The sequence below is a fragment of the Nerophis ophidion genome, linkage group LG12 (genome assembly GCF_033978795.1).
Source record: "Nerophis ophidion isolate RoL-2023_Sa linkage group LG12, RoL_Noph_v1.0, whole genome shotgun sequence".
NCBI classification, from domain to species: domain Eukaryota; kingdom Metazoa; phylum Chordata; class Actinopteri; order Syngnathiformes; family Syngnathidae; genus Nerophis; species Nerophis ophidion.
The window spans coordinates 7,182,662-7,199,015 of NC_084622.1; the positions used below are offsets into that span (position 1 = coordinate 7,182,662).

The 16,354-nt window shown below is 40.9% G+C and overlaps 1 protein-coding gene across 2 annotated transcripts in view; it reads right to left on the bottom strand.

Moving 5' to 3' along the window:
* tmem117 (transmembrane protein 117) overlaps positions 1–16,354 on the bottom strand; it is a 200,630-nt gene that overhangs the window by 159,848 nt on the left and 24,428 nt on the right. Inside the window, exon 3 of one of the 2 annotated variants that reach the window (XM_061916756.1) lies at positions 3,815–3,947. The exons of the other annotated variant lie outside the window; for it this stretch is intronic. Coding sequence (XP_061772740.1) covers positions 3,815–3,947 — 133 coding nt within the window. The remainder of the gene's footprint in view (positions 1–3,814; positions 3,948–16,354) is intronic. 2 annotated transcript variants of the gene reach the window in all.

Sequence of the window (16,354 nt, forward strand, 5' to 3'; positions counted from 1 at the left end):
GGTGTAACAACACTAACAGGGAGGGATTCAAGTTGCACCACTGGCCCGAAGATGCGAAAGTGACTGCCGCCAGACCCCCATTGAATGTGCCAAAGTGTCTCCACATTTAACCGGCGATGACAGACATGGCACAGAGATGTATGGATAACCTGCAGACGCATTTGCAACGATAAAGTCAACGAAATCACAAAGTTGAATTTTGTTGATGTTGACTGCCAGCTAATCGATGCTAACATGCTACGCTAATCTATGCTAACATGCTATTTACCGGCGGTGCTAAAGAAGACATGGCACAGAGATGTATGGATAACCTGCAGATGCATTTGCGACGATAAAGTCAAGGAAATCACAAAGGTGAGTTTTGTTGATGTTGACTGCCAGCTAATCGATGCTAACATGCTACGCTAATCGATGCTAACATGCTATTTACCGGCGGCGCTAAAGCAGACATGGCACAGAGATGTATGGATAACCTGCAGATGCATTTGCAACTATATTACGTTTCCTTCCACCCACATTTAATGCGAAAAAAACACTTACCAATCGAAAGATTTAAGTTGCTCCAGTGTCACGAGATGCCAAAGTCCTGATCTTTTGGTCCGCACATTTTACCCGCGATGCTAACGCAGCTATTCGGCCATGCTATGGCTATGAATAGCATCAATAGCTATTCGCTCAATAGCTTCAGTTTCTTCTTCAATACTTTCATACTCCAACCATCTGTTTCAATACATGCGTAATCTGTTGAGTCGCTTAAACCGCTGAAATCCGAGTCTGAATCAGAGCTAATGTCGCTATATCTTGCTGTGGTATTCGCAATTGTTTGTTTACATTGGCAGCACTGTATGACGTCACAGGGAAATGGATAGTCGCATCGCAAATAGCGAAAATCAAGCACTTTAAAGCTTTTTTTAAGGATATTCCGAGACCGGTAAAATTTTGAAAAAAAATTGCAAAAATACAACAAGCCACTGGGAACTGATTTTTATTGTTTTTAACCCTTTCGAAATTGTGATAATGTTCCCCTTTAAGAATTTAGCCATCTTTGTTTCTGGTTGTAAATAAATCGGGTCACCTTCGGAGGAGGAAATGAAATGGTGGATGTCAGGGCTTTGGTGTGACCTTTGACATCCAAAACTCACTTCTCTGGTATTGTGAGCAAAAGTCTTCTGTCCAACATGTGCTGCATACGTCACACAGGACGCTGGTGCAAATGTGCCAGCTTGTGAGGGGCTATCACAGGTGTAACAGATGCGTGGCCGTGGAAAAAGTCCGCTATGCCAGCACGGGGTGTGAGGTTTACCACCTACGACTCAATTGTCGTAGGTTGGAAATGTTGTGAAAGACACAGGAAAATAAATCCAATTCAATAAATAAATGCCAAAATTGTAGCATCTTAGAGAAAGAGTATTAATGATCTCTTGTGGAAGGCCACAACTCTTAAGTGTTTTTTTCCTGGAGCTCCTTCTCGTAAATGAATGCTCTATAAGACAGCGTCTCGGCAGATCTGCCAGCCGGCTGCTTTCTTCTCTCGGCCAATCAGAGACAACAAACAAGATGGGTCGCAATGTCACCAGGGGCAACCAGGCCTGAGACAGATGAACTGATTATACAAAGTGATCCCCTCGGCAGTAGAAAATCTCGACCTTAGCTTCTACCTGATGATGCTCATTGTTAGCAAGTCCCTCTTGTACCTCAACCTCATCAGTTTACTTGAACAAATATCCTCTCCATGACCCTGTGCAAGGCTCGGCCCGATTCGATGGCCTTTTTTTTCCCCGCCAGATGACGGGACATCTAGCAAATGCATAAATGGATTCCTGTCAGCAGTTTGACATAAAGGTATATGGTCTATTGCGGAGGGTAATCTGAGGGTATTTAGATGGAAATGTGTTAAAGAAAAAATCAGGATCATGGAGGAAATGTGTGTGCACAAGGTAATATGTCAGCATCCACCTTCCTTTTTACAAACCCCGTTTCCATATGAGTTGGGAAATTGTGTTAGATGTAAATATAAACGGAATACAATGATTTGCAAATCCTTTTCAACCCATATTCAGTTGAATATGCTACAAAGACAACATATTTGATGTTCAAACTGATAAACTTTTTATTTTATTTTTTTTGCAGCAATAAATACTGATAAAGTTGAGGAATGCTCATCAAATACTTATTTGGAACATCCCACAGGTGTGCAGGCTAAATGGGAACAGGTGGGTGCCATGATTGGGTATAAAAACAGCTTCCTCGAAAAATGCTCAGTCTTTCCCAAGAAAGGATGGGGCGAGGTACACCCCTTTGTCCACAACTGCGTGAGCCAATAGTCAAACAGTTTAAGAACAACGTTTCTCAAAGTGCAATTGCAAGAAATTTAGGGATTTCCACATCTACGGTCCATAATATCATCGAAAGGTTCAGAGAATCTGGAGAAATCACTCCACGTAAGCGGCATGGCCGGAAACCAAAATTGAATGACCGTAAGCTTCGATCCCTCAGACAGCACTGTATCAAAAACAGACATCAATCTCTAAAGGATATCACCACACGGAATAGCTCGGTTGGTAGAGCGGCCGTGTCAGCAACTTGAGGGTTGCAGGTTCGATCCCTGCTTCCGCCATCCTAGTCAATGCCGTTGTGTCCTTGGGCAAGACACTTTACCCACCTGCTCCCAGTGCCAACCACACTGGTTTAATTGTAACTTAGATATTGAGTTTCACTGTGTAAAGCGCTTTGAGTCACTTGAGGAAAAAGCGCTATATAAATATAATTCACTTCACTTCACATGGGCTCAGGAACACTTCAGAAAACCACTGTCACTAAATACAGTTTGTCGCTACATCTGTAAGTGCAAGTTGAAGCTCTACAATGCAAAGCGAAAGCCATTTATCAACAACATCCAGAAACGCCGTCGGCTTCTCTGGGCCCGAGATCATCTAACATGGACTGATGCAAAGTGGAAAAGTGTTCTGTGGTCTGACGAGTCCACATTTCAAATAGTTTGTGGAAATATTTGACATTGTGTCATTCGGATCAAAGAGGAAGCGAACCATCTAGACTGTTATCGACGCAAAGTTCAAAAGCCAGCATCTGTGATGGTATGGGGGTGTATTAGTGCCCAAGGCATGGGTAGCTTACACATCTGTGAAGGCACCATTAATTGTGAACGGTACATACAGGTTTTGGAACAACTTATTTCAGCAAGGTACTTGCAGGCGGGTACTTTCCTGGCCCGCCTGCAGTCCAGACCTGTCACCCATCAACAATGTGTGGCGCATTATGAAGCGTAAAATACGACAGCGGAGACCCCGGACTGTTGAACGACTGAAGCTCTACATAATACAAGAATGGAAAAGAATTCCACTTTCAAAGCTTCAACAATTAGTTTCTTCAGTTCCCAAACGTTAATTGAGTGTTCTTAAAATAAAAGGTGATGTAACACAGTGGTGAACATGCCCTTTCCCAACTACTTTGGCACGTGTTGCAGCCAAAAACATTTAATAAGTTTGAACATCAAATATCTTGTCTTTGTAGTGCATTCAATTAAATATGGGTTGAAAATGATTTGCAAATCATTGTATTCCGTTTATATATATACTCTCCTGACGGAATAAATAAAATACTATCTAATCTAATCTAATCTAATATTTACATCTAACACAATTTCCCAACTCATATGAAAACAGGGTTTGGATTTAAGAGCTTTGGATGATCAATCAGACCACTATCAGCCGAGACGTTTGGATCAATCAGAAAAGGGTGGAACGCTGGAAAAGATAGAGGTCTGAGAGAGTCAGAGAGAGAGAGACAGTCTTACTCCATGTTCCCAGCCATCAGCAGGATGAGGTTGTAGATGTTGGAGAAGATGCAGAGGGAAAGGATGGTGCTGAAGAACATGGTCATCCAGGAGCCGTGATCCTCGCGGAACATTTTCAGACGCAGGTATCGACCTGAAGGGACACACACACACACAAGAGCGCCAACAAGAGCCTGTCAAGCGGTGAACATGCGCCATCATGGAGATGAACTAAATAAATTAGCCGCACGGATCAATAGCGCCACAGTCTGTTGGACATGTGCCCTTTGGGATCCGAATGAAGATTAAGGACCACTTTAAGGTGCTGCTTCCCCAACCCGGGAGTGATTGTCTTTCAACATTTGAGGTGTCATCATTAATCCCAGCGGGAAAAACATCCACCTCACACTTAATTTGAACCATACCAGTTCTGCTCGATTAGAGGAGGCATTCAAACACCCGTGAACTGTGGCGTTTGTATATTCATTTCTTTTGCCTTGTGCAGCTCCTGCGTAGAATCACATTATGTATAAACACAGTATCTCTCTGGCAGAGCAGGAGATTGATTCAGATGTCAGGCCTTCTGAGCTGAATACGAATCACGCAGTACGAGGCGACAGGGGATGACGCTTGGCTTGTTGCTAGATTACACTCAATCATTTCCAGCTCCTGATTACATCTGTAATTACAGTTTTTCTAGTCAAAATGAGATGGGGGGGAAGGCAATAACTTGGAACTTATTACAGAGAAACAGCAGGTAAATGCGTATGAATAATTCAGTTTACTCAGTGGCTGTTAGCCATTGATCTAAACCGACTTAGCGGCAGTCCCAATGCACCCCCTCGGCCTACAAGTTAAAAAAAAAAGTTAAAAGTACCAATGATTGTCACACACACACTAAGTGTGGTGAAATTACTCTCTGCATTTGACCCATCACCCTTGATCACCCCCTGGGAGGTGAGGGGAGCAGTGGGCAGCGGCGGTGGCCACGCCCGGGAATCATTTTTGGGGATTTAACCCCAAATTCTAACCTGATGCCGAGTGCCAAGCAGGGAGGCAATGGGTCCCATTTTTTGACTGGCTGGGGTTTGAACTCACAACCTACAATTGTGATCAAAATTATTCAACCCCCACAGAATTTTGGTGTTTTAGCAAGTTGGACATTTATTCCGTATTTGGTTATAGTCATATCAAATAAAGATGTGTCAAATAGACAAATGCAACTTAAATTGTAACACTGTATTTTACAAACTACCAAAAAAGGACAATTTTCTTAATATCTCATTGAATAAATTATTCAACCCCTTGAAGATCATAACTCTTAAGAACAGAATTTGAATAAGGTCTTTTCAATCAGGTGTTGAAAACACCTGTAGATGTGATTACAACCATAACGAGCAACAATTAAACTGATTGAAAAAGACTGTGATGCTCAACTTCTTATAGATGGTCAATGGTGTATTTGCAACAGTCCAGGGAGTGGTCAAAGAAGTCAAGAGAGGAGGTAATTTCTCTTCATAAGAAAGGATATGGATATAAGAAAATAGCAAACACATTACAGATTCCAAGAGACACAGTTGGGAGCATAATTCGCAAGTTTAAAGCTAAAGGCAAAGTTGAAACACTACCTGGGCGTGGTAGAAAGAGGATGCTGTGTGCAACTGCTGTCCGGTATTTGAAGCGTACAGTGGTGAAAACCCCCCGGGTAACAGCTGAGGAACTACAACAGGACATTGCAGAGGGGGGAACGCAGGTTTCGTCCCAGACAATAAGAGATGAAGGGCTCCATGCCATAACTCCCAGGCGCACCCCACTTCTGACTACCAGGAACAAGTAAAATAGACTCCAGTATGCCAAAAATCATCTGGACGAACCCCAAAGGTTTTGGGAAACTGTTCTATGGAGTGATGAGACAAAACTGGAACTCTTTGGGCCTATGAATCAACGTCTGGAGGAGAAAAAATGAAGCTTACAAAGAGAAGAACACCTTGCCTAATGTTTGTTTTTCTTCTTTGTCATAAAAAAGGGGCGTTTATGTCATGAAAAAGGGAGGTTTTTGTGGTTGGTGCACTAATTTTAAGTGTATATTGTGTTTTTTATGTTGATTTAATAAAAAAATATGTATATATTATTTATTTATTATTATTTTTTAATTATTTTTTTTTTTGTTTGTTTTGATAAAAATTAATAAAAAATTATTTTGCGGCCCGGTGGTTGGGGACCACTGGGCTAAAATACCTGTAGATGGTTGCAAAAAGATTGTGTTCGGTTATGTATCACGTTTGAAGGATGTAATTACTGCCAAAGGGTGTTCTACTAAGTACTAAAGATGCATGTAATAGGGGGTTGAATCATTTTGTCAATGAGATATCAAGAAAAATGTCCTTTTTTGGTATTTTGTAAAATACAGTGTTATAATTTAAGTTGTATTTGTCTATTTGACACATCTTTATTTGATATGACTATAAACAAAATACGGAATAAATGTTCAACTTGCTAAAACACCAAAATTGTGTGAGGGTTGAATAATTTTGATCACAACTGTGCCTGTCATGTCTGTGATCATTTTTTTGTTTAAGTCATGTTCTGTGTGGTTTTTGGACAGTGAGTTCCTGCTTTTTCACTCTCTTGTTTTGTCACCATAGCAACCATTAGTTTCACCTGTTTCACTTTTTGAGTCACGCACCTGTTCTCACTAATCATGTCACTATTATTTAAACCAGGGGTCTCAAACACGAGGCCCGCGGGCCAATTGCGGCCCGCACCTTAATATGAAAATGTAATGTTGGTGCGGCCCGCAAATTTTATATGAATGGCCCTTTACAGCGTCATACTTGGATGCCCTTGATTTTTCCGGGAAACTCTCAATTTTCAGTGCCCTTCCAGGGGTAATCCTTCTCCCAAATTTCGCTCAATCAACAATATTAAGGGGGCACTACCTATAATGTTCTCTACAACCTGTACAAGCAGCGTGCCAGCCCAGCCACATTTTGAATAAGGCTTCTGTGGGCGCTGTAAGCGAGTGCAAGACATACTTGATCAACAGCCACACAGGTCACACTGATGGTGGCCGTATAAACTGTTACAAGTATGTGCCATACTGTGAACCCACACCCAACAAGAATGACAAACACATTTTGGGAGAACATGTGCACCGTAACACAACAAAACAAATACCCAGAATCCCATGCAGCCCTAACTATTCCGGGCTATAATATACACCCCCGCCCCCTATTGTAGCCCGGAAGAGTTAGGGCTGCATTGGATTCTGGGTATTTGTTATGTTGTGTTAATGTTGTGTTACGGTGCACATGTTCTCCCGAAATGTGTTTGTCAATTTTGTTTGGTGTGGGTTCACAGTGTGGCGCATATTTGTAACAGTGATACAGTTGTGTATACGGCCACCCTCAGTGTGACCTGTATGGCTGTTGATCAATTATGTCTCGTAGTCACTTCCGTGGGTCTGCAGAAGCCTCATATGATATGAAACTGGGCCGGCACACTGTTTGTATGATGTAAAAGCCGACGACATGGCGGGTTGTACAGGACGCTAAAGATAGTACCATCACTGCACACCCTTAATATTGTTGTCCGGGTGAAAACCGGGAGAATTAATTCCCCGAGAGATTGTCGGAAGGGGCACTGATATTCGGGTGTTTCCCGAAAATATCGCGAGAGTTGCCGAATAGGTTGCTAAGGCGGGAAAGCCATTCAAAGAAGGTGAATTCATTAAAAAGTGCATGTTAATTTTTTTTAATAAATCTTTTCTTGCGGCCCAGCCTCACCCAGTTTATGCATCCAGTGGCCCCCAGGTAAATTGAGTTTGAGAACCCTGATTTAAACCGATAGTTGCCAGGAAGTCAGTCTGGCAACATTACCTCTGCTCACTTCATGCCATGCTTCTTCTGATAGTAATGTCTGTTTATAGTTATGCTTCTTGCCATGCCACGTAAGTTTTGTTTTTTCATGTCACAGTTAACGAGTTTTGCATCACGTTCTTAATTTCTGCCTGTGTGCAAGTTTTTGTTTCATTAGCCAAGTTTTTGTACTTCCCCCTTGTGCGCGCCTTTTGTTCCTTTTTTATAGTAATAAATAAATATGTCCTTACCTTCACGCCTTGCCCACTCCAACTTTCCTTTGCATTCCAGGAAAACAAACCCCAAAGTCCACGTACTGACACTACCGATCTTAGAGCAGAAACTCTAACCCATGGGTCTTAAACTCAGTTTACCTGGGGGTCACTGGATGCAAAGTCTGGATGAGGCTTGGCCGCAAGAAAAGATTTCTTAAAAAAAATGTTGCATACACCTCAGCATGTCTAGTTGTATAATGACGTTTGAAATTGTATCCCTTGCGCACCGCAACTTGCTCTGTGCTAAATAAGACAGGACGGGGTGCCCCTGTGTTTAACAAAGAAATATTGCATCTCCCACTTTTCCTGGTATTGTCTTTGCACATCACTAACCTTTCTCTTCACTGCAGGCTTTGAAAAAGACATGTTTGAGGTTGTGGAATATATTTGTATTTAGCCGACGCAGGGAGAATAATGATATTTCCGCAATGTGTGTCATTCCGATTTTCCTCCCTACAGCAACACAGCGGTCGGCGAATAATAGCCGGGAAAGTACCGGGATAGCGAGCGCAAAAAAGTGACGGCTCCCGGAGTGTTATCCGGCGTCATATGGAAATATATGTAGTGTTCATAGAGTGAGGCGATGCAAATTTAACAATAAAAAAAACAAAAACGTTTTGAATTAGTCCAGGTTATCGGGGACTGTTATTATTGACGGACAGGTGTCGCGGTGTGACTGCAGCCAGGCATGTAAGAAACCCCCCGTCTCCATGGCAACGTTGCTGTCGCTTTCACTCGTTTGCCGCTTTTCCACCAATGCAGGGGTAGGCAACTCAGAACGTTGAAAGAGCCATTTTGGTCCCAAATAACACAACGCTGTCAAGCGCCATTGATATCAAACTCGCGGGCCGCACTAACATTAAACTTTTATATTAAGGTGGGGGCCGCGAAATAAAGTTTCACGTGTCTGAGGCCCCTTCTCTAACCACTATGCCACTGAGTAGGTTGTCTATGAATGTTCTCATTCATCCAGGTCATTGCCATCGGTTTTCCTTAGAAGACGTTTCGCCTCTCAAACGAATAGCCTTAATCAGTTCATGTTCATAGACTTAGATTGGTCACATCTAGTCCCTACATTATACGCATTCCCAAGAGGGTAGTGGTGTCCCAATGACTTTTTGCATCTAGGAGTAGTGGAAAGAAGGAGGGATAGGGGGTATGAATTCAGAATCAGAATCAGAATAAAAAATACTTTAATAATCCCCGAGGGGAAATGAAGATTTCCAGCACAATCCCATTCAAGGGCAAACAAACATTACAGGGAGACAGAACAGGATCGCTGATGGGTCTGCCAAGTTCTGGTTTTGGATTATCATTTATATTATATATATAGATATATATATATATATATATATATATATATATATATATATATATATATATATATATATACATATATATATATATATATACATATATAAAATCTTAGATCTCTGTTGTCTGTTGCTGTCATCTCCTTAGCCCCCCTCTCCCTCATTGAAGGGGGGGCACAGGTCCGGTGGGCACGGATGAAGTGCTGGCTGTCCAGAGTTGGGACCCGGGGTGGACCACACGCTCTCTGTACTGCTGACCTGTCTCTGCTCGGGATGGTCTCTTGCTGGCCCCAATATGGACTGGACTCTCACTATTATGTTGGATCCACTATGGACTGGACTTTCACAACAAATGGTAAATGGGTTGTACTTGTATAACGCTTTTCTACCCCTTTCTAAGGAGCCCAAAGTGCTTTGACAGTATTTCCACATTCGCCATTCACACACACATTCACACCCTGACGGCGGGAGCTGCCATGCAAGGCGCTCACCAGGACCCATCAGGAGCAAGGGTGAAGTATCTTGCCCAAGGACACAACGGACGCGACTAGGATGGTAGAAGGTGGGGATTGAACCAGTAACCCTCAGATTACTGCCACAGTAACTCTACCAACTTCGCCACGCCGTCCCCAATATTATGCTATACCTACTATGCTATACCCACTATTATGCTAGACCCATTATACTATACCCACTATTATGGTAGACCCACTATGCTATACCCACTGTTATGCTATACCCACTATGCTATACCCACTATTATGCTAGACCCACTATACTATACCCTCTATTATGCTAGACCCACTATACTATACCCAATATTATGCTATACCCACTATGCTATACCCACTATTATGCTAGACCCACTAAACTATACCCTCTATTATGCAAGACCCACTATACTATACCCAATATTATGCTATACCCACTATGCTATACCCACTATGCTATACCCACTATTATGCTAAACCCACTAAACTATACCCTCTATTATGCTAGACCCACTATACTATACCCAATATTATGCTATACCCACTCTGCTATACCCACTATTATGCTAGACCCACTATACTATACCCACTATTATGCTAGACCCACTATGCTATACCCACTATTATGCTATACCCACTATGCTATACCCACTATTATGCTAGACCCACTATACTATACCCTCTATTATGCTAGATCCACTATACTATACCCAATATTATGCTATACCCACTATGCTATACCCACTATTATGTTAGACGCACTAAACTATACCCTCTATTATGCTAGACCCACTATACTATACCCAATATTATGCTATACCCACTGTGCTATACCCACTATTATGCTAGACCCAATATTCTATACCCAATATTATGCTAGACCCACTATGCTATACCCACTATTATGCTATACCCACTCAACGTCCATTGCACTGGTCTCCCTAGAGGGGGGAGGGGGGTTCACCCACATCTGCGAGTCCTCTCCAAGGTTCCTCACTGTCATCCCACTGGGTTGAGTTTTTCCTTGCCCTGATGTGGGATTTGAACCGAGGATGTCGTTGTGGCTTGTGCAGCCCTTTGAGACACTTGTGATTTTAGGGTTATAAAATTAAAAACATTGATTGATTGATTGATAGCAGTCATGGTACTATATTGGAACTACACAGCATTAGCTACTGTACTTTTGTGTAGTGAACAGTAAAAACAGTGTAGGTCTGACTTAGTAGGATATGTACAGCGAGCAGTGAACATAGTGAGCTCAGAAAGCATAAGAACAAGTATATACATTTGATTATTTACGTTTGATTATTTACAATCTGGGGAGGTGGGATGTAGTAAGGAGAAGGGGTTAGTCTAGGGTTGTAGTTGCCTGGAGGTGTTCTTTTAGTGGAGATGCACTTTCTTATACACCTGTTGGGAGTGCATTCCATGTTGATGTGGCATGGAAGGAGAATGAGTTAAGACCTTTGTTGGATCGGAATCTGGGTTTAACGTGGTTTGAGGAGCTCCCCCTGGTGTTGTGGTTATGGCGGTCATTTACGTTATGGAAGTAGTTTGACATGTACTTCGGTATCAGGGAGGTGTAGCTGATTTTATAGACTAGGCTCAGTGCAAGTTGTTTTACTCTGTTCTCCACCCTGAGCCAGCCCATTTTGGAGAAGTGGGTAGGAGTGAGGTGTGATCTGGGGTGGAGGTCTAGAAGTAACCTGACAAGCTTGTTCTGGGATGTTTGGAGTCTAGATTTGAGGGGTATGGAGGTGCCGGGGTACCAGGGAGGAGCTCAAAGTGAAGCCGCTGCTCCTCCACATGGAGAGGAACCAGATGAGGTGGTTCGGGCATCTGGTTAGGATGCCACCTGAACGCCTGTTTAGAAGACCCAGGACATGTTGGGAAGACTATCTCTCCTGACTGGCCTGGGAACGCCTCGGGATCCCCCAGGAAGAGCTGGACGAAGTGGATGGGGAGAGGGAAGTCTGGGCTTCCCTGCTTAGGCTGATGCCCCTGAGACCCGACCTCGGATAAGCGTAAGAAGATGGATGGATGGAACAGTAAAACAAATGACCATTTTAGCTGTTTCACCATGTAGTATCAACGTTTTTAAAGGCCCTCGTAATACCGCCGTGGACAACTTAGGGCAATTAACTTTCCATAAGTTAGTAATCAGCATTATAAATGAGAGAGGCTCCACTAAAATCAGCTTTTTATGATTTTACATATGGTGCATACAATACCCTTTTCTATTTGAGTTGGGAAATTGTGTTGGAGGTGAATAAAAACAGAATTCAATGATTTGCAAATAATTTTCAACCCATATTCAATTGAATGCACTACAAAAACCAGATATTTGATGTTCAAATAATAATTAACTAATTTCATGGCTGCAACACGTGCCAAAGTAGTTGGGAAAGGGCATGTTCACCACTGTGTTACATCACCTTTTCTTTTAACAACACTCAATAAACGTTTGGGAACCGAGGAAACTAATTGTTGAAGCTTTGAAAGTGGAATTCTATCCCATTCTCTTGTTTTATGTAGAGCTTCAGTCGTTCAACAGTCCGGGGTCTCCGCTGTCGTATTTTACACTTCATAATGCACTCTTTTTTTACGAAGCCACGCTGTTGTAACACGTGCTGAATGTGGCTTTGCATTGTCTTGTTGAAATAAGCAGGGGCATCAATGAAAAAGACGACGCATAGATGGCAGCATATGTTGTTCCAAAACCTGCTTGTACCTTTCAGCATTAATGGTGCCTTCACAGATGTGTAAGTTGCCCATGCCTTGGGCACTAATGGCCCCCGAAACCATCACAGATACTGGATTTTGAACTTTGAGTCGATAACAGTCTGGATGGTTCGCTTCCCCTATGGTCAAATATTTCCAAAAATAATTTGAAATGTGGACTCATCAGACCACAGAACACTTTTCCACTTTGCATCAGTCCATCTTAGAAGATTTCAGGCCCAGAGAAGCCGGCGGCGTTTCTGGATGTTGTTGATAAATGGCTTTCGCTTTGCATAGTAGAGTTTTAACTTGCACTTACAGGTGTAGCGACGAACTGTATTTAGTGACAGTGGTTTTCTGAAGTGTTCCTGAGCCCATGTGGTGATATCTTTTAGAGATTGATGTCGGTTTTTGATACACTGCCGTCTGAGGAATCGAAGGTCACGGTCATTCAATGTTGGTGTCGCTTACGTAGAGTGATTTCTCCAGACTCTCTGAACCTTTTGATGATATTATGGAGCGTAGATGTTGAAATCCCTAAATTTCTTGCAATTGTACTTTGAGAAACCTTGTTCTTAAACTGTTTGAATTTTTGCTCACGCAGTTGTGTACAAAGGGGTGTACCTCGCCCCATCCTTTCTTGTGAAAGACTGAGCATTTTTTGGGAAGCTGTTTTTCTACTCAATCATGGCACCCACCTGTTCCCAACTAGCCTGCACACCTGTTGGATATTCCAAATAAGTGTTTGATGAGCATCCCTCAACTTTATTAGTATTTATTGCCACCTTTCCCAACTTCTTTGTCACGTGTTGCTGGCATTAAATTCTAATGTTAATGACTATTTGCAAAAAAAAAAAAATGTTTATCAGTTTGAACATCAAATATGTTGTCTTTGTAGCATATTCAACTGAATATGGGTTGAAAATGATTTGCAAATCATTGTATTTTGTTTATATTTACATCTAACAGAGATTCCCAACTCATATGGAAACAGGGTTTGTAAATACACATCTTTCAGACTCTCCACTACTTATTTACGCCAAACAAGGTCGTCTTTGTTGAGGGGCCGTGTTTTTCCACCCATTTAGATATATATATATATATATATATATATATATATATATATATATATATATATATATAAATCTATATATATAGATATATATATATATATATATCTATCTATATATATATATCTATATATATATAGATACATAGATATATATACTGTATATAGATATAGATATATATATATAGATAGATAGATATATATCTATATATATATGTATATATAGATATAGATATATATATATACTATATTTTTTTGGGGAGGGGGGTTGTCTTTAATTTACCAAAAGCAGGATTGCCCGACATTAGGCCTCGACCATAAGTCTTCCTCTGTGGTACTTCAGGGCTCATCACGGTTACTTAATTGAATTCACTTGCATGGCTGTGCTTAATTGCCTCCAGTACCAATGAGCCCTTGCATTGGTCAGGAGGTACGTGCACAGTGTACATCTGCAGATGTGACTTAAAAAAAAAGGAGCGCTCCAATAAGCCTGCGCCGTTTTAAGATGGCAAGCACCCCGATAAAGATGATTCATGGGTTCTGTCCAAGCCTCGGGGGTGGGGTTCAGTCCTGGCGAAGGCAGGGAGGACAAAAAGATATCTTTTTTTTCTTTCTTGGGTTTCATTAATTTTTATCACTGTTATAAGAATTGTATTGGGGGATTAAACATGTCCTGCTATTAGAGCAGTGGTTCTCAAATGGGGGTACGCGCACCCCTTGGGGTACTTGAAGTTATGCCAAGGGGTACGTGAGATTTTTTTTAAATATTCTAATAACAGCAACAATTCAAAAATCCTTTATAAATAGATTTATTGAATAATACTTCAACAAAATATGAATGCAAGTTCAAAAACTGTGAAAAGAAATGCAACAATGCAATATTCAGTGTTGACAGCTAGATTTTTTGTGGACATGTTCCTTAAATATTGATGTTAAAGATGTCTTTTTTGTGAAGAAATGTTTAGAATGAAGTGGATGAATCCAGATGGATCTCTATTACAATCCCCAAAAATAGGGCACTTTAAGTTGATGACAGTAGACATCTTTATTTATAATTTAATCACTTGTTTATTTTTCAACAACTTTTTTAGTTATTTTTATATCTTTTTCCCGAATACTTCAAGAAAGACCACTACAAATGAGCAATTTTTTGCACTGTTATACAATTTGATAAATCACAAACTGATGACATAGTGCTGTATTTTACTTCTTTATCTCTTTTTTCAACAAAAAATGCTTTGCTCTGATTAGGTGGTTCTCAACCTTTTTTAAGTGAACATCTTTTTAATTCAAGTACCCCCTAATCAGAGCAAAGCATTTTTGGTTGAAAAAAAAAGAGATAAAGAAGTAAAAAGGGACGGCGTGGCGCAGTGGGAGAGTGGCCGTGCGCAACCCGAGGGTCACTGGTTCAAGTCCCACCTAGAACCAACCTCGTCATGTCCGTTGTGTCCTGAGCAAGACACTTCACCCTTGCTCCTGATGGGTGCTGGTTGGCGCCTTGCATGGCAGCTCCCTCCATCAGTGTGTGAATGTGTGTGTGAATGGGTAAATGTGGAAGTAGTGTCAAAGCGCTTTGAGTACCTTTAAGGTAGAAAAGCGCTATACAAGTACAACCCATTTATCATTTATTTATTTAAAATAAACAAGTGAATAAATTATATATAAAGATTTTACACATAGAAGAAATCATCAACTTAAAGTGCCCTCTTTGGGGATTGTAATAGAGATTCATCTGGATTCATCAACTTAATTCTAAACTCTTTTTCACCCCAAAAAAAATATTTAACATCAATATTTATGGAACATGTCCACAAAAAATCCAGCTGTCAACACTGAATATTGCATTGTTGCATTTCTTTTCACGGTTTATGAACTTAGATTCATATTTTGTTGAAGTATTATTCAATAAATATATTTATAAAGGATTTTTGAATTGTTGCTATTTTTAGAATATTTTAAATAAAAATCTCATGTACCCCTTGGCATACCTTCAAGTACCCCCAGGGGTACGCGTACCCCCATTTGAGAACCTCTGGATTAGGGGGTACTTGAATTAAAAAATGTTGACAGGGGGTACATCACTGAAAAAAGGTTGAGAACCACTGTATTAGAGGACTAAAACAGAGAAATGTCTCCATCTAGTGGTGATTCAAAACCACGCACTATCTGATAGTGAGCCTAAACCTACTACTAATATCAAGTAAGGTTAGACACCCTGCTGGAAATCACACATATCCGATTTTTTTTTTTAAATCAATTTCTAATTAATTTTTAGATTTTAGATGATTGACTCACACTATTAATTAGCTGAAGTTTCCTGCTGAGTCCCAAATTACAATAAGACTAATTCTAATTCCCATCTTATTCCAACATTTATTTAGTTTTTAAAGGGGAACATTATCACCAGACCTATGTAAGCGTCAATATATACCTTGATGTTGCAGAAAAAAGACAATATGTTTTTTAAACCGATTTACGATCTCTAAAAGGGTGAATTTGGCGATTCAAGTTGACTTACGTGGAGTGTGCTAATCAGACATATCAATGGTCACGGCATGTTAATCGATGCTAACATGCTATTTAGGCTAGCTGTATGTACATATTGCATCCTTATGCCTCATTTGTAGCTATATTTGCATCCAGCCTTTCACTCCACCCACATTTATGCCAAACAAACACATACCAATCGATGGATTCAAGTTGCACCAGTGGTCAAAAGGTGCGAAAGTCCCTCGCACACAGTTTTGTTGATGTTATTGACTTATGTGCTAATCAGACATATTTTCTTATGGCATGACTGCCAGTTAATTGTGAAGTGAAGTGAATTATATTTAT